The sequence below is a fragment of the Mustela nigripes genome, chromosome 17 (genome assembly GCF_022355385.1).
Source record: "Mustela nigripes isolate SB6536 chromosome 17, MUSNIG.SB6536, whole genome shotgun sequence".
In the NCBI taxonomy this organism is placed as follows: domain Eukaryota; kingdom Metazoa; phylum Chordata; class Mammalia; order Carnivora; family Mustelidae; genus Mustela; species Mustela nigripes.
The window spans coordinates 53,180,984-53,202,045 of NC_081573.1; the positions used below are offsets into that span (position 1 = coordinate 53,180,984).

The 21,062-nt window shown below is 48.9% G+C and overlaps 1 protein-coding gene across 3 annotated transcripts in view; it reads left to right on the forward strand.

Moving 5' to 3' along the window:
* GAN (gigaxonin) overlaps positions 1–13,236 on the forward strand; it is a 60,294-nt gene extending 47,058 nt beyond the window's left edge. For all 3 annotated transcript variants that reach the window (XM_059383633.1, XM_059383635.1, XM_059383634.1), the window contains one exon: positions 40–13,236. In XM_059383633.1, the coding sequence (XP_059239616.1) occupies positions 40–221 (182 nt within the window). In that variant the 3' untranslated portion in view covers positions 222–13,236. The remainder of the gene's footprint in view (positions 1–39) is intronic.
* The last annotated feature ends 7,826 nt before the right edge of the window (positions 13,237–21,062 follow it).

Here is a 21,062-nt window from a genome sequence, read left to right on the forward strand (position 1 = left end):
AGTCACATTGTGTCACCTCTGCTGCTTCTCGTGGTCTAGGTACCAATTACGACTACGTGCGTGAGTTTAAAAGAAGCACAGGGACCTGGCACCACACGAAGCCACTCCTTCCGTCTGACCTTCGCCGCACCGGGTGCGCAGCCTTACGCATTGCAAATTGCAAGCTTTTCCGCCTGCAGCTCCAGCAAGGCTTGTTCCGTATCCGTGTCCATTCACCTTGAAGAGGGGGCCGGAGCAGAGGCAAAGCTCCCAACCAAGTGCACCGTGACACAGCTTTCTGCGAGGGGAACAGAGGTGGCAGCCGAAACTTGCTCTGTGTGCCGGGCTTTGTATGGTAACTCTGGTGGTTTTACTGTCATGCTTAGAAGCCTGAGGTTCCGCTCTCGGTGGGGAGAACCCGTAACTGTGGAAATAGCTCCCTTGGAGGAATCCTGTCCTCCACTTAGATGTGTCTGCAGACAGACGGAGGCTAGTCACCGTCAAAGGGAGAAGGGAAGTGGGAATCGATATCATGTAAAATATTGAAGTTAAAATCCTAAGGTGCATTTTCCCTGAAGGGAACTCATATCTGAGTGACTGCTGTGTTCGAGTACCTGGCTTTGGTAAACAAACAAAAATCCATATATGCAAATCAACATATCCAAACATACCAAGATTGCTTTCCTACTGCACTTGGAAGGAAATGTCATGCCTAACCCTGCCTGACCGATCAAGGTTTGTGCCTAAAATGTTAGATTGGACTGTATGCCGGTTAGTGTCCATTTACTACTAGTACTGTGTCCGAAGACTCTTTTTTAAACTATATTATCATGAATTGAAACTAAGATAAAATTTCTCGTTTACGACATTCTATCTTAGTCATCTAAAGTTTCAGTAAATCCATGAGTCAGGTTGCAGCCCTCATGTGAATTTAAGAGAAGTTGCTAACTTCTGTATTAATTCAGATACATCATGCCATAATTTCTGGGGTAGTTCTCCTGGAGTTTGTGAAGGATTCATGCAGTGCTGTTCCTCCCTGCAAATAATCAGAACCATTTTATAAACACGAGGTTATTAAGCAGAGTAGGAGATTTTCTAGAAGAAAGACATAAGTCAGACACATCATAAAGGTCTGCTGTGACTACAAAAACTGTCCGGACAAAATATATAGGGATCAAAAACCAATCTGTCCGAAAGCACACAAAGTCTTGTTTACTACTGTTTAGGATTGAAAACTTGTCTTAGAACGCACACCTGCGTAAGAATCTAGTCTTTATAGCAGAATTTTCTCAGTGCCGTTTACTAGCAAGAGTTTTAGACAAATTATGTTATAAGTAAAGTTTGGCTGGTAGAATAAACTACCTCAACTTAATTTCATTCTGTTCATAGTAGAGCGAATTATCTCTTCCTCCACTCCCTGCCCCCCCCCACTCCCATGTCACCCCACTTCCCGTTGGGGGAAGAAGTCTGTTGTTAGTAGCACTTATTTTATAAGATACTTTGTTTTCCATTCAAATTATGCCACCTTAGTGTGCAATCAGAGACTTCAAAGTGCTTGATGACATCATAATTTGAATTTTATGCAATATCAGATTTCTAATCAATTTAATACAGAGCTCTTCATTTCTAATTGTTTCCTGCAGCTTTTTCCCGCCTCTTGGTAAATGGCTGTAAGAAGCAGTATTTTGTCTTAATAATTAATAAATGTATAAATGTATCCTTTGGTTACAAATTTGAGAATAGGAGTTTCTTCTGGAAACTTCCTAGATGGAATGCTTGTATGCTGTTAACAACATGCATATGAAACATGGCTTATGTTCCCCTCCCCCAGCACCATGAATAGAAAAAAGGGTTACCCCATCTCTGCAGATTTTTTTTTCTTACACCTACTAGGAGTCAGTACAATGCTATAAAAGTTGCCGGGAGAAGCCTTGCCTGTGGGGGTTCTAAAGAGTGTTGTGTGTGGCAGGAGATCCTAGTAGAAGAAGGCATGCGGTGTTTATCTTCTGTATCAGAGGCACTAGGCCAGATTTGCCACACGTTCCTGTAACACAGTCAAATCCAGTGTATAAAGCAAAGCTGACCTTTTTTTCTTTGTATTGTGTACCAGTCAGCTGTAGTCTGCACACCTTCCCAGTGATGCCTGGGGTATCTTTTTATCAAAACAAGCCACGCGACCACAGCAGAGAAAGCAAACTTCTTTTTCCAATTAGAGATTCATTTTTTAGGGGAAACAAATCGCTGAAAAAGTGAATTTTCTTTGGTAGCATATCCTGTACAGAACAGAACCTTGGCCTTCAGAAGTTGCAGCTGGGGTACGTTAAAGCAGTGACTGATGTCCTATGGAAGCCGTGACAGTCAGCAACTCTCTTTCTTTAATTTCTGAAGCTTAAAATTCTTCCCAGTCTACGCCAGGCCTCTCCAAGGAGACAGTTCATTGTTTAGGAGTGAATGAGTCCCTGTTGCAATACTTTCAGTGCCTGCATGACTTGGTCAATTCATTTTATAAAAACAGTTCTTTTTTAAGTTTTTTATGCAATTCATTGACACAGTAGCTGCAGAAATTAGGTAATGTTTTTTAAAATAAATTTGCCACATAATATGGGATGCTATCACCAACAGTAGCTGCTAAGTGCCAAACTGTTATTTTCCTATATATAATATATGTATTAAAATACTACATTGAAGTGTAGGAATATATTTAATTTTATTATGTTCGAAAATTAATTATGACCTTTTTTTGTAAATGACCGTGACTTCGGTATTGTGAAATAAATTTTAACTCATTTCATGCAGGTTTAACATTCCGCTTATGCCTTGAAACATCTTTTCTTGACAAATTTTTTAATACTTCTTTTTCACAAGGCACTTGTACCAGGCATAGGTTGGAATTGGCAGTTGAGGATAGATCTTAAAATTTTAAATAAAATACCTTTGGGGGAAGTGCAATGTATTTTCATTATCCCTCCAACAGAAGGAAAGTTGTCTCAGGTTAGAGTCAGTGAATATTTAAAGGATCTCTCCTAGGCTGCTGTCTAAGGTAGGCTTGTTTGTTTGTTCGTTTGTTTGTTTAATGCATCCAAATATAGATTTTTTGAAGAGGTAAGTGTTTAATTTAAGATGAAGTGGTTTGTTTGGGATTTATTTTTGTGAGTGTGTGAGAGTGCTTGTATCCTGGGAGAGGGAGAAGCGTGAGAGGGGGAGAATGTGTGTGTGTGTTATGTGACTTGGTAAGTGTGTTTCTATATGTTTACTTTTTCAATTGTAGCAAGACTACATATATTACTGTCTTCTGGTGCTTCAGATAAATTCTTGAGCCCATGGCCCTTCAGTTTATACTACTGAGTTAGACTCACGTTGGGTGTAAATATTCATAGAGTTGTAGTTGGTAGGAAATCTTACTTGGTGTTTCCATTTCTTTAGTGGGATTAAGAACAGTGTTCACCAACTGGTATAGTCGGTAGGCTATAAAGATTTGGCCTAAGAAATTTTTAAATTCATTGCTTATTTCATCAGTTCTTTATTTCATTGCTGTGAGGCATTGATAGCTAACAGTAGGCTTTGCTCAGACTGCAACAACCAAAAAAGAGTATTTGGGCAATGATGGATGGTATATTCTTTGTACTGAACGGTCTGGTTACGTCACCACTTCAACAATGCTTTGACGGTGCCATTTTTATAATTTATAAGTGGAGGGTGGGGTTCCCTAGGCAACATACAGGAAGCACATCCTTACACTGACCTGGTAGAGATAGGGCTGTCTTTGCCGTGGTGCCTCATTACTTGTGGTAGTAATTGGGTTTTTTGGAGACATTCTTTAGCTGCCTTGGTCCGTTGGAGTTCCATTTGGTGCATTCCTGCTTCACTGTACCCAACCAAAAAGTTTTCCAAGGAGTGCTGAAAACACTGCAGTATTGCCTTCTTGCTGGCCTGCTTGATTCCAGAGAGTCTCTTGTGGTCAGATAAAGACATCTGATTATCTGGGGAAAGAATGAGGTGGCACTTGGCATGGATTTAAAAGGCGCTGGAACCCCCTTAAGCACCTGGTTAGGGGGAAGGGTAAGACTGCCTTGTTCTGTGGCTGCCCCTCACAAAGTTGGGGAGCCTTCGGGAGCCAAGGAGAGAGGAGACTCCCGATTATTACAGAAAAGCTGTCCTGGGTTTAATCAGCAAATGCTTCTAGCACCCCAGCCAAAAATTCTGTTGGGATTTCTGGAGAGCTTTCATGCTGCCCTCCCTCTAGATGGTCAACTCCTTGTGGGCAGCGACCCTCTCTTGGCCATCTGCTAATCCCAGTGCTTGGCACACACCAGGCAGCCAGTAAATGGTTGGCCACTGCGTTACAGTACTCTTGTTGTCAAAATGATGTTTATCACTGGATTGAGAAGTCCTCTCCATGAGCGACTCATTTCGCTGGAACTTTGTGCACGGACGGGCTGGCCTCATGTTGTAGGGTAAGAACCTAGTACAGAAGAAAAAAAAAATGTAAAGTGCCTGACATACGGATGCAGACGTCTTTGGTGTCCATATGGTTCTGTAGGATTTGGGGACCCTATCCTCAGCAATCGTAATGCCGTTTATCACACTTAGAGTTGGGTTTTAGTTATTGTTTTGTACATGTGGTTCCAAGCCTTTTCCAGAACATACTGCTTGGATCCTCACATCTCTGTGATGGGTGCAGCGCCTCCCGCCCTCGGACAGGGAACAGTCTCTCAGGCCCAGTAGATGCAGCCTCTTTCCCCACCTCACATGTGAGCAGAAACCATTATCATTTCACTGTTCAGCCTTTGAGACTCCCACTTAGTTTTTAGGTGTACAAGTATTTTTTTTAAAAGATTTTATTTATTTATTTGTCAGAGATAGAGGGAGAGAGAGCGAGTGAGCACAGGCAGACAGAGAGGCAGGCAGAGGCAGAGGGAGAAGCAGGCTCCCTGCCGAGCAAAGAGCCCGATATGGGACTCGATCCCAGGGCGCTGGGATCATGACCTGAGCCGAAGGCAGCTGCTCAACCATCTGAGCCACCCAGGCGTCCCTAGGTGTACAAGTATTTTTAGTCGTAAAATAATCTTTTGTGGTATAACTTAAACCCCCAAACATGTCCTTCACAAGTTACCCAGATGTAAGCTGAAAGGTGTTTGGTTTTCTTTGTCCATTAGCCAGAGGAAATTTAAGAATTTATGAAGGTCGTAAGAGCAGGAGTACTAAGTATTCGTGTTTGACAGAGAAGCACTTTTTCCTTTTAAAGATCTGAAGCGTCATTTATACTACTTTTCTTACCACATCTGAAATCAGCGAGGGAGAAGGGATTGTGTCTTAGAGTGTTGGAGAAGGTATTTTGCTCGCTTGCTAATAACGCCTGAAGTACTCCTTCTAGCCGGTTCAGGAATGAGAGATGTGTGGTATGCTGGTGAGGGGTAACCCATTTGCCCATATGGAAGAAGAACATGAAATCAGGTTGAGGCTTTGCTGCCTGCTGGTGGTCAAGTCAATACTATGGAAATAGAGACTTCTGCGATTTTTTTTGGCAAGCCAACTGGTAAAACATTTAAAACTTGTGTATTTTTCGGAAGCGATTCTATTTTGAATCCTAACTCTATCTATCTCAGCTTTGTCCCGGGGCCGTCCCTGTGTTTACGTGACACCTAAGGAGCTCGGTTACGACTCTGTTCCTTGGTGTAAATGTGCGCAATTGAGGAGAGTGTGTTCGCGTTCCCTTCTGTCCCCGAAGTTCTCTAACTGATCTGATTGGGTCTTTAAACTCCCCCCCTTCCTCATCACATCACATATCTGCAAATAAAACAGCCTTGCATCATGGCCTGTGGCAGAACACTGTCACCTTCGCTTTTTCTTTTTTGAGATAAAAACCAATACTTTAAAATTGCTGCTCAGCTGAAATTTAGGCTAATTATAGAGTTCGATATTGATGTCGTCATGGCCCAGCGAAGCTGCTGTAAATGCTTCCGTCAGTGTGATCTGTGTTAGAGAAGTCACGAGCCAGAGCGGGGAGGCAGCCCGCGCAGTCAGTGCACACGTGGCTTCGTTCGGATCCGGCCATTCACGTGACCCGTACTGACACACGGCCACTCCAGATCGTTCGGATCCCAAGCAGATGCAGGCTCATCCTTCTTTCTGGTCAGCAAATTACATTTATTAGATCTTTATTTTTAGCATTTCCACAAAAATCATAGATTTGAAAATACCTTGTTTTTATTTTTCTCCTCATCAATTACGAATAAAGTGAACGTTAGAAGCTTGAGTTACATTTTTTCCAGTTAAACCTGTGAACTTGGTATAAACATGACTATACGTAGCTCTCTTTATCATGTTTCCTGTTTAGGGGGATGAGAATTACCTGCACTTACTCCCTTGTTCTTTGTGTTTATAGGAAAAACTCCGTTTTCGGCTACCTCATTATGTAGTGTTGTGCTTGATCCCCTGCCAATTTAGGAGAATTCAACACATTCTGTCCTTTAACAAAAGCCTGGAAGCAAGCAGCGGGCGGCCTTGAGGAATACAATTCTCTAAGGCATATTTTCCATTTTACTACTTTTTTTTTTTTTTTTTTAATAGGCACTTTTAATCAGGAGGAACAATCATTCTCCTAGAGCTGCTGCAAAGTGATTACTTGAAACTCAACTTGAACTTTAAAGAGTCTTTAAAAGACTGTGTTTTCATAACGTAGAGAAGTAGTATATTGAAACAGCACTGCTGTGTAAAACAGAGGGCCTGCGCCCCATCCCGCTAGGACCAGACGGGAGAAGGTGTCTGTGGAATCAGACCCAGCATTTGGAGTGGACTTGCTCGGGGCCGTTGTGCTCCGTTGTCTACAAGGTGCTACTGCGAGCAGCTTAAGGAGCTCTTAAGTGTAATTCCATAAATTTGTTTCCCAAGAATCTTTAATTTTGATAAAAATTGAGGTTCATTAGTAGATTCCTCTTCTCTTTTGGTTCTCACAGTCTAGGGTTTTCTTTTTATTTTTTTAAGATTTTATTTATTTATTTGACAGAGATCACAAGCAGGCAGAGAGGCAGGTGGGTGGGGGGCGGCGGGGGGAAGCAGGCTCCCCGCTGAGCAGAGAGCCCAACTCGGGGCTCAATCCCAGGACCTTGGGATCATGACCTGAGCCGAAGGCAGAGGCTTTAACCCACTGAGCCACCCAGGCGCCCCAGTCTAGGGTTTTAAAATGAAATCTAAAAGTGTTTCCGAAGTACAGGTTTGAGGTTGACCACACAACACAGAATTGTGTTCTACTTAAAATGATGCGTGAGTGGATTTGCTTTGAGCATCAGTGGAACGTGCCTTCTGCACGTGGCTCTGTTCTCGCCTGTGTCTGTCAACTTCCCTGGTCCGTAAGCTCGGGAGAGCCGTGAGGTCCACAGATTCCTGCAGTCAGACCTTCCCTTCCCAGAGTGGTTTCTCACGGGAATGACCCAGCATCCCCAGTGCCCAAAAGAGTTACGCCCATTCCTAAAGACCTAGTGTACGAATCACTTATAGACCAGGTGAGACCTAACAACGGAACTGTCGTTGTGCTCTACGTGATCTAGTTTTCCAGCCTGTACTTTTTTAGAACGAAAGGCGGAGTTTCCCCCCACATGACAGGACATCCACATCTCCTGGGGCTAGCAGCAGGCGTGAGACTTTCCCCAAGTGGTTTCCGAGCGAACCAAGACTTAGGGCCTTTGAGCCCCAACCTTTTTATTTCAGTTATTTTGAGGAAAACATGTATAAATACTTGATGTACTTTCCCAGGCAAACCTAGTAGCTGCAAGGATCCAGGCCATGGTGCTGGGTGTGGGTGGGTTCAAAGACCAGGACTGCAGACTGTGACCTTCAGGAGTCCCGCAGCCCTAGAGTCCGGTTCCTTACATGCAAATGTAGGGTAAACGGGGGTGTTTACCTCTTTGGGCTGCTTCGAAGATCAGGCACATAATGAAGGTGAGAACCTGGCAGCCCCTGTTTCACCCGTAGCTATGGCCACTGTGGCCACTCACCTCAGCCTCGGGTCCCTGATGGTGAGCCCCAGGGAAGGGGACAGCACTGCCCTCATTGTGTATCCTCGCCTTCGCACTTCCCCATTCGAACCTCTGCTACCAAGAGGTCTATAAGTAAACGAACATTTGTGTTGATAAAATGATTTGCTTTCTGGACCTCTGCCGCTGCTGTCCTTCCGCTGCTCTAATATTTGAATTCAGGGTGATTCTGTAGAGCTGAACCATCCTAGAATATGTGCTTGGAACATTGAGAGTTGTTTTAGATAAACCTCAATTAAGAATTTGCCTAAGGAAACCCTTAAAACTCTTTACCAAAGTTTAATTCTTGTTTTTCCCCTAAGATGTCACAGGTAGTGACCTACACTGGTCACATAAATTGTAGATATTTTAGATCTCTGCTCCAGATCAGTATACCTGTTCTATCTCAACTTGGATGCCATGTGAAACTTAAACAAACAAAATTTGTGTTACAAGTGTGTGTGTGTGTATGTGTAGCACTTTTGCACCTTCAAATAAAGTAGGGCTATTTAAGTAGATGATTCAGAAAGTGAGCTCCTTAAACCCTTCCATACGGTCACTTTCTCTCTGGTTCCCACCCAGGGACCAGCAGATGTGGCAGCATGAGAGGCATTCTGTAAAGCCGTTCTGCTCTCTCTGTGAATAAGCAAAGGAAGGAGGAACAGGGCTGACAGGGCTGAGAAGTGGACGACACAGTCATGACAGACAGCGCTGCTGCAAACGGCCACAGGTGCCCTGGCCGTTTGTGACACTTTTCTTAGCGACGTGTTTAAAGACCTAGAAGGCTGAGAAAAGTGCTCGGAGGGATTAAGTGTTTGTTGGGTGTGAGGCTCCCCCAGCGCTGTGACAATCTGATAGATGGCTAAATAGTCTCATATCCAGGTTTAGAAAAGGTAGTTCCTAAATGAAAAAGAAAAAAGGGGTGGGGCGGGGAATCACTGATAATTTGAACATAAGCCAAGTATTGAAAAACAAGAATGGGGCGCCTGGCTGGCTCAGTCGGCAGAGCGTATGGCTCTTGATCTCAGGGTCGTGAGCTCAAGCCCCACTTTGGGCTTAGAGCATAGTTTTAAAAAATAAATTTAAAAGGAAAAAAAAAAAAAGAATAGTGTTTGTGTGTGGGACTGGTAGCCAGAAAAGGAAGTGTCTGTACTACTTGGTCCCCCGGCTGCACTGATGGACACTGGGACCATGGCATTTAGCCGCCAGTTCCAGGTGCCACCATTGGAGAGGCCTGAGACACAGGCCTGTGAGGACTTGTTTAGAACACGCAGGTGTGCGTGGCTCAGGCGAACAGCGGACATTGAGACAGAGTGGCCTCACGGTAAGGTAGGAACCCTCCGTGGCACTGAGCGCTTGTCTTTGAACATGCCACCTAGGAGAGCCCTTGCAGCAGCATGACCAGCGGCATGACCACGTCTGTGCATGAGTGCTTTGTGGCTAGATATGGGTCACTGTCTCCAAAGCTCCTTGCAGACAAACAGCTTAGTTAAAAAAAAATTGGGGTGGGTGAGTTTGTACTTCTGCACTGATTTTGGGGAGAAGAGCCTTTGTTCCTTTCAACCTGTGCTCCCTCTTCCTCTCCTCCCTGACCACCTCCTGTCCACAGCCTCCTGACTGTGGCCTCTGGCCGACAGCCACATCCTTCTTCAGCAGAACTTTCAGAAATAGGCACAATTCTAGAGATTTCCCTAAAACCGTATTGTTAACTGGAACCACGATTCTTGCTTTTTATCTACTTTTTGCTTGAAATCTGTCGGTATCTTTGCAGATGTAAGAAAACTGATAAGTAAAAATTGCATTCTTTCAAGTAGGACTTAGGTAACCAAGGCCAGGAATGCTCTCGAGGGGGCTTGTATGCTGGGCCCCCTGGCTGGCCAACCTCTCCAGACCCTTTCCAGCTCAATGAAGTCTTATCGTTCTTTGAGAAGAGTTTCCAAGGGATCTGATTCCTCTTGTGATTTTGCTTTCCCTCTTCTATGAAGCTACAAGGCAGTCTTAGTCCTGGAGGGGAGGGAGGCTGCCCCTCACTCCATGTGTCTCTTCCGACCCTCCCCGGTCTTGGCGAAGATCTGCCCCAAAACAGAGGAACCAAGCATTAGCCAAGGTGTGCACCCAGGTCCTCAGGGGTGGAGGGGGGCTGTCTGGGCTCCCCCATCTCTTGGGTGTATTTTCTGATTTCTCGAGTCGTCTTGGCTTACTAATAAGCTCTGTTTGAACCAGTGTTGGCTTTCCTCCCCACGTCCCACTGTGGTTGCCCAAAGACCCTGCTGGAGGGTCTCCAGGAAGCAGGCTCGTCCTCAGTTGACACGTCTCTCTGCACCAGTTAGGACTTCAGTCAGGGTGGGAGAGGTCATTCTGGTCTTGTTTTCAAGGGTCCTCTTACGTACGCCCTCTGCTTGGCCTTCCCGCCCTGCCTCTGCTCCTCATCCCACACCTGTCCCAACTAGGGGTTTTAACTGCATATAAAGTATGTATCCCAGAAAGGGGGGGAAAGGGGAAAACAAAACAAACAAAAATAATAATAATAATAAATAAAATTTAAAAAAAAAAAAAAACACCCTCTTCTTGTTTCCCAGCCTGTTAGCCTGAAAATATTTACTGAAAAGGCATCTTCTGGGAGCTCCTAACCCAGCCTTTGTGACTAGCACTTTCCACAGCCAGCTGGCCCTGGCTGCAAGAGAGCCAGACCTGTCCCCCAGGCTCCAGGGAGCTTCCCAGAGTCCAGACCGCCCTGCTCCTTCCTGGGTAGAGCTCAGGGCCAGAGCCTCCCCTCTGAGGCATGGCCAGCTCTAGACAAGAAGAGCCTCGCGGGGGCCCAGCTCGGCCACCTCCCTCACAGGCTCCTCGCTGAGCCAAGAGAAGGGGCTCCAGATGCCACACGTACTACCTCAGCACCCAGCCTCAAGGCACTGTGTGGCCCCCATCGCCTGGCGAGGCCTACTGGGGGCTCCTGGGAGACTGGCCTGGGCCCCGGCCGCCTGCACACCCGCCGTGGGGCTCATCTGGGGGCTTGGGACCTGCACCGTGCTCTCGAGCGTTCGGGAGAGCATAGCAAGACCGTGGTCTCCTTTTACTCTTCCGTAGCTCTGACTTCAAAACACGCCGCTCAAATTGTGAGTAGAATCAGAAATCAGAATTGCTCGTTTACAATCAGAGAGACCATCTTTTCATATTTTTTTCAAAAGAGATTTTTGCTTCAGAAGAAACTCCAGAAGATAACATGTATTACTGTTAACCTAGCATGTGCTTGCTGACTTTGACTCTTAACGCTTTGTTTAAAAAACAAAACAAAACAAAAAAAAAACAACTATGTAGGAACTGGTGCATGGGGCAAAAGGGTGTCATCAGCTTAAAAACCAATTTACGTGGGTTCACAGCATCTTCTTCCCTCCATGGGACCTCAGAGTTCAGGTTCTCCGTGAAAACAGTCACATTCCGCGGGGCAGGTAACTTTATGGCAGGAGATGTATCAAGAGGCCTTTAGTGGAGACAAGCACAGACTCTTTAGCAACACTCGCTTAATTCAGCCATCAGTGGCTTTTTCTGCTGATGGGATGCTTTTTTTTTTTTGACTCCTTGTAACACAGCTCTCATTTGTTTCCTCATTCCTGCACCCTCCCTGTCGCCAGGGACACAGCAATGCCTATTTTGTTTCGAATCCTCCCATTTGTGAATTCTGACAGCCGAACAGCGGGAATCATGGCCTCGGCCCAGGAGTCGAGCGCTCACGGCAGCCCCGCCGTGCACGGGTGTCCCTCCCTGAACCGGGGCGGGCCGCGCTGCTTCTGCTACGAGCAGCTCCCCGCTGCACCCCCGTCCGCTCCCGCCCTCCTCAGCAACCACAGTGAGGAAGCACGTTAGGCAGGCTTGGGCAGACTTCGTGCCATCCCTGTGTGTCCCCAGTAACGGAGAAGCTTGTCTCGATCTGTGAATGAGACCCATGGTAACTCATGACACAGCGGTACGTTCGTTTGGTTTGTTCACTGAGGCAGATCTCCCGCTGGAAGCAAACCATTAAGGGAATTCCTTAAAGCAGGACCTTAAGCTCAGTTTGACTCTCCCGATATTTAGGGCTGGTCCTCACGGTGGGCCCCGAGCCTGGCAGAACGGCCAGCGATGGGCCCATGGCCTGCATGGCATCAGGCATAAATGCGTGGTAGTTGCCCTTGTCAAGAACTGGCTTTTAGCACCCTCTTGATTGGCCACTTTGATGATTTCTGTGCCATAAGGAAGATTTCACACATACCAAGTTCAGAGGACACGGTATCCGAATTCATCTGGTTGAACAGCAGTCTTTGTTTAATTAACATATAATTTATGTTTCCCGACATGGCGCATACAGAGTCATTCTAGTTTAAACCCTGCGGCTTTTACTATCTGATAAGATTCCGAGTGGAGCAGTCCGCTCAGATGTGTGTTCGCTGGAGGTTGTGTTGTGTGACAGGTATCCCGGTCTTCCAGGAAACACCTCCTGCTTGAAAAACAAACAAACAAAAAAAAAAAAAAAAAAAAAAAAAAAAAAAAAACAAGAAAAAAAAGATTTGCAGTGAAATGCACAGAAGCTAAAGGAAAGACATTGTATGGACAGTTGAAAATCTTTGCGGTACCGGAAAGCTGCAGCTTGTAGAATTGTACTCCTCAAACTCAGTAGGACAGTAGAGAAATTGTGCTGACTTGATTTCACTGAACTGTCACGTCTCCAGCCTACCATGGTCCAAATGTATCCGTTTGTGTTGTGGAGTAACTTTTTCTCTTCCTTTGCTGGTATGAAATTTAGCAAAGTGGAAGTAACTTTTTGAATTCGTAACGTTTCTTACAGAGTTGCTTGACGGTTTACAAGTAATACCGATGCACAAAGGGTCTGTTCCCTGTGTCCAGTCTGGTAGCACGCACTTTGTTCACCTGCTTCAGTGTGTTGTGGGGTGTAACTGCGGGTTGATCCCCGTCCGCGAGCGCGGGTATTGTGCTTGGGGGACATCTGCAGTCGTGCTGTTCTCTTGTACCGAGGATCAGTGAAAGTGTTTTATCTTTTTTATGTAGTTTGTATCGACTGGATTTTATAACTGTAAGAAAACAGAAACAGAGTGTTGTATTTTGATCTGAAATTTGTCTATGGTAAAGTAATTTTGTTTTATGTATTGGAAGTTCATTTAAAACTTGAAATATTTTCTAGAAGGGTACCGAACAAAATGAATCGTCTTTAAGCTGTTTAATTAACCTAATAAAACAATTTGATGGAGAAGCCATTCTGGTTGGTTCCAATTTTTACAGCGGCTCCTGGTAAATCCACATCGTCGATAAAGCTTGACTTGACTTCCGAATGGATTAGTCTTTTTTGAGCCTCAGCTGAAACGGTTTGGGTCTTAGCTGCCTGGATCCTGACTCTTGAAGTAAGATCGACTCCTTGACAGCCACTCTCCACGGTCATGGCCTTCGTGGCTTCCAGCCCTACCAGAATAAGTCTCTAATCTGTCCTTCCCCAACCCCCGCCAAAAAGCACAACCCTCCTTGGAAGAGGGAAAGAAGTTACACTTCAGAGTAATAGAGGAGCTTGATACCAACAGTGCAGTTAGATGTTGGAGAATTCCTTCTTTGGCAGATGGAAGTCTCTGTAATTTCCTCTCGATCCCTGGCCCAGAGACAGCACGGCTACAATGACCAGTGCTGCTGACAACATGCTAGAGGGAGATCCCTACCAAAGATCAGGGGCGACAGGCTTAAAGAATCTATTAGTAAGATCAAAGCTATGTAAGTTGGCCATAGTCACTCCTGAAATCACAGCCAAAGAACAAATGGAACATATGTAATGGAATGAATATATATTTCACATTATATATGTCTGTGTGAACCCAGTCCTGGAGAAATTTACCCAGATAGCCTGTTCTATGTAAGGGAGGGGTACTTGCTGGTTTTGACGCAGGTGGAGATACGGCACAGGTAGAGATAAGCAACTCACGTGTTAACTCACTTCATTCTCCCAACAACCCATTTTATGGCAGAGAAACCGAGACCCAGAGAAGTTGGCACTCTGCCAAACCCATGGGTCCAGTGTTCCAGGAGGGGGCAGAGATGGGATCCAAGGTTGGCTGTCCAGTGACCTGTCTCTCTAGAAAGCAAAACAGACCTTTTTGAAAGCTGCTCATCTGTTTCCTGAATGGCTGAGGGTAGAAAATCAAACAGTTTTGTGGCTGAAGGGGTCAGTTTGGAGGAAACTCCCGGATGGGAGCCCATTAGGATAATGGGTCCATGCTGCCCCACCACCGTTCTTAGCTGAAAGAAAAGCCAACAAGAGCCAAGGTCTGTCTTTGAAATACCAAGACCAAGTTTGAGTGGGTTTGTGTGTGTTTTATTTTAGAAGTGACCTGTACTGATTCATTCTTGTGTTCTGATTCTGAAAAAAAGAAACCTGCAGCTTTCTGGAGAGCCCGAGGGAGTTCGTTCCTGTGACCAGCCTGTGGCCCAGAGTAGCTTCTGAAGTTTGGGTGTGAGAGGGGCGTGTTCCGAGTTATCTGCCCCGGCTCTTTCCCAAGGGCGGGGTCAGCGGCCTCTGCCGGCCCCAGTCTGTACCCAAAGATCTTTCTCTGCATTCCACACATTCCCTGCAAATAAAGTCAGCATGGGGGGGGGGGGGGGGGGGCTGCAGGGCCCTGGGCTGTGAGGGCAGAGGGTTTGAGTTCCAGGGTGACCTTGGGAATCCAGTTCCTGGGGGTGGTCGGGTGGCGTCTCTGCTCTGCTTTCCAAGTGGAGGGGCAACACTTCACACACACTGGGACGGTCATCATAAAACGGCAGAGGGGATCGGGGGCCGCTGAGGGTTAGTGACATCGGAATCCCGTGCTGCCGTGGAAGACCGATGGGGATTCAGATACGGGACCATTCCCAGCCACATTGCTCAGAGTAGCCACAACGTGGAGACAGCCCGAGCATCCATCAGGGACGGACAGCCGCACAAGCTGGGCCCCATCCCCGCGGTGGAATATTATCCAGCCAGAAAAAGGAAGGAAGCACGGACACAGGCTCCCATGCGGGTGAACCCTGAAAACATGATGCCACGGGGAAGAAGCCAGGCACAAAGGGCCACGTAGGATTCCGTTTGTATGGAATGTCCAGAAAAGGCCAGTCCTTGGAGTCAGAAAGTCGATCCGCAGGTGCCGGGGCCTGTGGGCAGGAGCGGCTGGGGAGTGAGTGCTCCTGGGCACGAGGGGCAGGAAGATGTTCTGGAACTAGGTAGAGAGGCTTGCACACCAGGGAGACTGTACTGAATACCACGGCACTGTGCACTTCTCAGTGGTTTGTGTTACGAAAAGTTCACCTCAATAGAAAACAATGAGGGATGGACCAGAGCAGTGAAGAAAACAGATCAACTTGGAGGCTGCGTCGCTGGGAAGACTGAGGAGGGAGGGCACCCGGGGTCAAGTGCAGAGTGCCGTGTGCCACTGACAGGCGGCCTTGAGCGAGCAGAGATGCGGATAATGAGGGCCACCTGGGAGGTGTGGGGAGGCCTCTCTCGGGGGAGACGCCCCCCTGGGTCTGCCAGTCTCGGGTGACCTGCGGAGGTGTTCCGCAGGATCAGGAAACTGAAAGGAGCCTTCCAAACGATGTTTCTTGAATTAGATTCGAGAGGAGCCTGCCCACCGGTTGAACACCAGGCTGCGGGGTTCAAACCCAGCCTCCACCACCAGCTCGCTCAGGTCTCCCGGGGACCATGACAGGATGTCTGGCCCCAGGGTCGCGGGGAGAACTCAGTGAGTAGAATTCAGCGGTGGCTGAGAGCCATGGCCCGCACTCGGCAAGACCTTGTGCTGGTTATTACGCTTTTGTCTCTTAGCACGGCTGCTTATAAATAAACAGGTTGGAAAAGGAGCCGTGTTTTGCATCCTGTCGCCCCTGCCCAGCCCGGCCTGCCTCTTCCCCAGCAGCAGTAAGAGCCCCTCTCGGTCCCAGAGCACGGCAGGGCACCGAGACGGCTCACCCGGTCACCACTGCCTGGGGACCCCGAGTGGCCGCTAGATTGTTTGTAGAAAAGGCAGCACCCGTGCCCCCAGTCTGGAGGCGGGATGCTCAGAGAATTCCCAGCCTGGGAATCTTACCGTAAGGGTAGATATATTTTTATCCAGCCGGATATACTTATCAGCTAGGGCCAGGAAAGGGGAAACTGACTAACAATTCCAGCCCGGCCAGATTCTCCAGATTCTGGAGCTGCCGCAGGAGCTGTGTTTTCCCCGCTGCAGCCGGGAGGCAGGGAGGGAGGAGGAACAGGAGACACCACCTGCCTGGGGGGTCGGCTCCTTAGCTGCCTTCCTCTGCACCCTCTAAGTTGCCCAGAGCCTTGGGGCCCACCATCCCGTGTGGGGGCCTTTGCAGCTGGTTATCTTCACAACATTCTTGAAGATCACGTCCCTCAGTTAACACATGAGAAGGTCACAAGCTATTTGAGTCCCTCCGTCCAAGTCATGTGGCTGGTCTCAGGCAGAGCTGGGACTGGAACCCGGGTCTCCTGATACCTAGGCCTGTGTTCTTTCTGCGACTGTCCTTTGGCCTTTGCGTCATTTCTTTTTGTCATTAGACACAGGAGAGCGGGACAGGCGCTAAGGAAGTGTCCCCTCCAGGGGTTCCCACAGCACCTGGCCCCAAGAGGTAGCCACCAGAGCCAGCCATGCTCAGGGACCTCCCTTTGGCTACACTCACTGTGCGGAAAAGCCTTGAGACACCTCGGCTCCTGTGGCAGGTGGGAAGATAGCCATCGTGTCTCAAGTATGTTCATATCCTAACCCCTAACAGGGGAGCCTGTGAGCTGATGTAGCCAAAGGGACATTGCAGATGTGATTCAGTGAAGGGTTTTGAGATGGGGAGACGGTTCTGGACTGTCCAGGTGGGCCTGCGTCGTCACAAGGGTTCTTACAACAGGGAGGCCACAGGGGCAAACAGAAGACATTAGAGCAAAAGCAGGAGAGGCTGGAGTGACACGGGGCCGCAGGCCAGGGAGCACGAGCAGCCTCCAGAAGCTGGAAGAGGCTGAGAGACGGGTTTCCCTGGAGCCTCCTGAAGAAGGACCACCCAGTGAGTGAGACCCTTGCTGGACCTCCGGCCTCCAGAACTTCGAGAGAATGAAGGCCCTCAGCTTGCAGCCATGCGTTACAGCTGCCGAGGGAAACTCACGCTGCCCACCCTCTAGAAGTTAGAATTTGATTAGTCTCGAGGGGCCCAGGGAGAGGACTCAGGGGACCCTAATGTGCAGCCAGACCTGGGAACCATCTGTCTTCAGGTGCCTTGGAAAGGATACACCTGCTTCCACCACTGGCCCGAAGTGGTCAAGGCTTTCATGGGCCTGAGCTCACAGGTTCTACTCCCCAGATCTGAGCCCCATGGACTTTCTGCTCTCCAGAGGCTACGGTAGAAGTGCCTGGGCCCACCTGAGTTGGTGGAGGCCCCTCCTTACCTAGGTTTCCTCCAGACAGCATCAAGGATGAGGAACCTCGACAGACAGCCCTCCTGTCTTCATCATTTCTCTCTCCCAGTCCCACTCAACTCCACTGGAAAACCCATCCCCCACACCCTAGCCCCCTCCCTTTGCAATCTGCTTTCGCCATCTTTGGAAATCCCACCATGCTAGTCCCCCGATTAGAAATCCCTTGCTCCTGTCCCACACCTTGAGAAGAAAACCTAACCCTCACGCTGTAGTCTCTGAACTAGGGCAAGATGTCCCTTACCCACAGCTCCAGCCCTATTTGATTCCACGTGACACTTCCCCTTACCACAGGCTCCCTCTCAGACCACAGGGCATTGGCATATGCTGTGCCTCTTCACCCATCACCTCATCCTTCAGGGTGTGGCATTGATGGCTCCGCTTTACAGACAGCTTTGCTGCTTCCCTCCTCCCAACCCTGTATCAGAAGGCCTGAAAATGCCAAAGGCCTAAGAGGTTCCAGAGTGAAGCACAAGTATAGAGAATCAACTGCCGATTCTCTACAAATATGGATAATATCCAATCATGGGCTCTTCCTAGTTCGTCTCTCGGGTAGGGGCGAGGTTTCACTTTCCTCCTCAGCCCTATTGTCAGAGCAACAAAGCTGAAGAGTCCTAAGTGGGGACAGACGCTTGGCCCCAGGGTTAGACATCACTCGGGAGAGGCAAGAACAGCAGCCCAGCGGAGGGGGGCCCCCCACCTCGGGGAGCCGTCCGCCTCTCAGCTGGCGCTCTGCTGCCGTGCAGAAATGGGGGCCCAGCGTTAACCTGACATTTCCAAAAAAGCTGGAAAACCTGGAGTTTTACCTTAAGGCTCTGGTCTCTGCGTTTAAAGTCAATTCAGTTTTTCAAAGAATGGTGACTCTGTTCAGAGCAAACAGCTATGTCTGTGGGCCTGATTACTGACGTCGGACCTATTTCATCATCTGGTGTGTGTCTTTCTGTGCCGGGGATGCGTGGAAAAAACGTGGCCATGCTATTTTGCAGCTGCTGCCCCCCAAAACTGGAAGTTCCTGGTGCCATCTCCTGCACCTGGGCCAGTCTCGTGACTCACCGGCTGACAGAGTGAGGCCAAAGTGACACTGAGCTGGTCCCAGAGCCCGGCCCGGAATGGCCACAGAGCTTTGCTTTCAAGTCTCTCCAGCCTCCGTGTCAGGAGGCCTTCAGGCTGGACTCTCAGATAACGAGGCCCCGTGGAGAGAGGGGAGGCAGGCCGAGGCCCTCTGGAGCCCTCCACCCCCACCCAGAGGCCTGATATCCGGAGAGACGACTAGGGGCCTCAGGCAAGACCAGCGACAGAGCCTCCCTCCGAGCCCAGCCGGAGCAGCAGCCCTGTGAGGAAACAAATGGTGCTTCTGTGGAGTCCCGTGTGGGGCTGTTTGTTATGCAGCAGCAGAGAACTGACATGTAGTCCTAATGCCAGGCTTTCGTTCCCTTTGCTTACCTTGCGTCTCTTTTCCCTGGGCACCCCCCACTCCCCGCACACTCCCTGGGTGTGGGCTCTGTTAACCCGCCGACCTTGTTCTGTCTTTCTCCCTGTCGGGTTCCCAGTGCCTCGTATGAGGCTCAGTGTGTGCGCAGCCGATGTTTGTTGAAAGAATGAGTAAGTAAGTGCTTAGTTCAACAAACATGGGTCATGCCAGCCCCTTGTCACAAGACACAGCGCTGGAGATGAAGGGTGACCCAGGCCCTCCAGAGGGAACTCATAGCTTCCTAGACTTATGGCTCTTCTTTTATTCTTTTCTTTTCTCGTATGTTTATATTTACATCTTTTTAAGTAAGCTCTATGCCCAACATAGGGCTTGAATTCACAACCCTGAGATGAAGAGTTGCACGCTGTCCTGACTGGGCCCCCAGTCCCCCCCCATTATGAGTGTACAGTACTACAGTGGGGGGCATCTGGCTGGCTCAGTCGGTTAAGTGTCCGACTCTTGATTTCCTCCCAGGTCGTGATCTCAGGGTCCTGAGGCCGAGCCCCACGTCGGGCTCTGCACTAGGCTAGAACCTGCTTCAGACTCTCTCCCTCCATCTCCCTCTGCCGTTCCCCGCCGCCCCCCTGCACTGCTCATGCTCTCTCTCTCTCTCTCTAAATAAAAATAATAATAATTTCGGGAGGTCCCTCAGACCGCCGGCTGACGTTTCACCTGCACCCCTTCCCAGTGTGCAAACAAAGTGCAGAAGCTACGGCTTCGCACCCGACAGATGTGGGCTCGGAACCTGGAGCACCCGCCTCTCCATCACGTCATCTTTCAAGGGAAACCGAGGCTCATATCCCTTGAAAAGCTGCCTGGAAGCTTGGCCGACACACAGGCAGTACCCAGGTACGCATCCTGCCCTCCGCCCGGCCCACAGAGGGGGCGCGGGAAGGTCCCTTCTGTCTTTGGAGGAAATGCTAGCACCTTAGACAGCAGGGGATGCGTCCGGCTCTCGCGCCAACCACGTTTTCTCTCTCCCCGTCAGCCTGCAGCTCCTCCCCTCAGGGACCCAGGCCTGCAGACCCTGCCAGCTGCCCTTCCTCGGTGACCGGGCCACAGCCCACCTCCTGAAGGGCCCTTCTGGCTGCCCCCTGACCACCCCCGTCACCACAGCCAGCGTGACCGCTGAAGCGTAGCCACCCCTTCATGCGTACTGTCTTCCGTCATTTATCCTCACGAAACCGGTGAGGTATTTTCAGATGAGAAAACAAAGACCCAGAGAGTTGAAGTCATCCGTAAAATGGGATAAGGAGCCAGCATGTGTCATCCTTTGTGGGAGAGGGATTTGAGTGCCGTGCAAGGGGTGGGCCCAGACCAGAGCCACAGGCCGGAGCTCAGAGGCCTCCGTCTGCTCCCACATCCTCGCTGGACTTGAATTTCTCCGCCCCAGCACATCCCAGGGAAGCCAGGAGCCGGCAGCATGTGACTTAGAAGGAAACAGGGTGCGTCCCTTCTCGGGAATTCTCAGGAACTTGGCTCAGTCCCGGGCGGATCTCCTACAGCCCTTGGCAGGGCAGAGCTGGGCTGACTTCATGTTTGCGTTAGACACTTGCAGGATGGGACAGAGCTTGTCTCCATATTTCAGGCCGATGACCTCGGTGTGAGTGGGTGACCTCCCTCCTACCTGATGGGAGGTGAGATCCAAACTCACCGGCATCTGATGCTGAGCAAAGACTGACACAGACCCACAGGGCGCCTGAGCGGCCTCCAGCACTTCCTGACACCTGCTGGGCGCCGCCCACTGTCCCTGGTGCCCAGGACACTACCCCTGCCATGGAAACTCTAGCCGGTGCACCTCGCTTTTGCTTGAGCACTGGAAGTGCCTGGGAACGCCGGCCCCCTGCACTCCGGCGTGACCTGAGACCAGAACCTCTGGTGTGGGACCCAGACATTGGCATTTTTCTAAAGCTGATTAACAACCAGGCCAGAGAGCGACGACGCCAGTGAATAAAAGCCCAGGGTTGAGCATTTGTCTTGTTCCAGGCTCTAAGAATTTCACATTTATAAATATTAATTCCTTTACTCTCCACATGACCCCTTGGAAGGAGGTATGATTACCATCATCCCTATTTCACAGATGGGGAAACTGAGGCACAGAGTGGTGATGTCATTTACCCAGAGCCGGTGA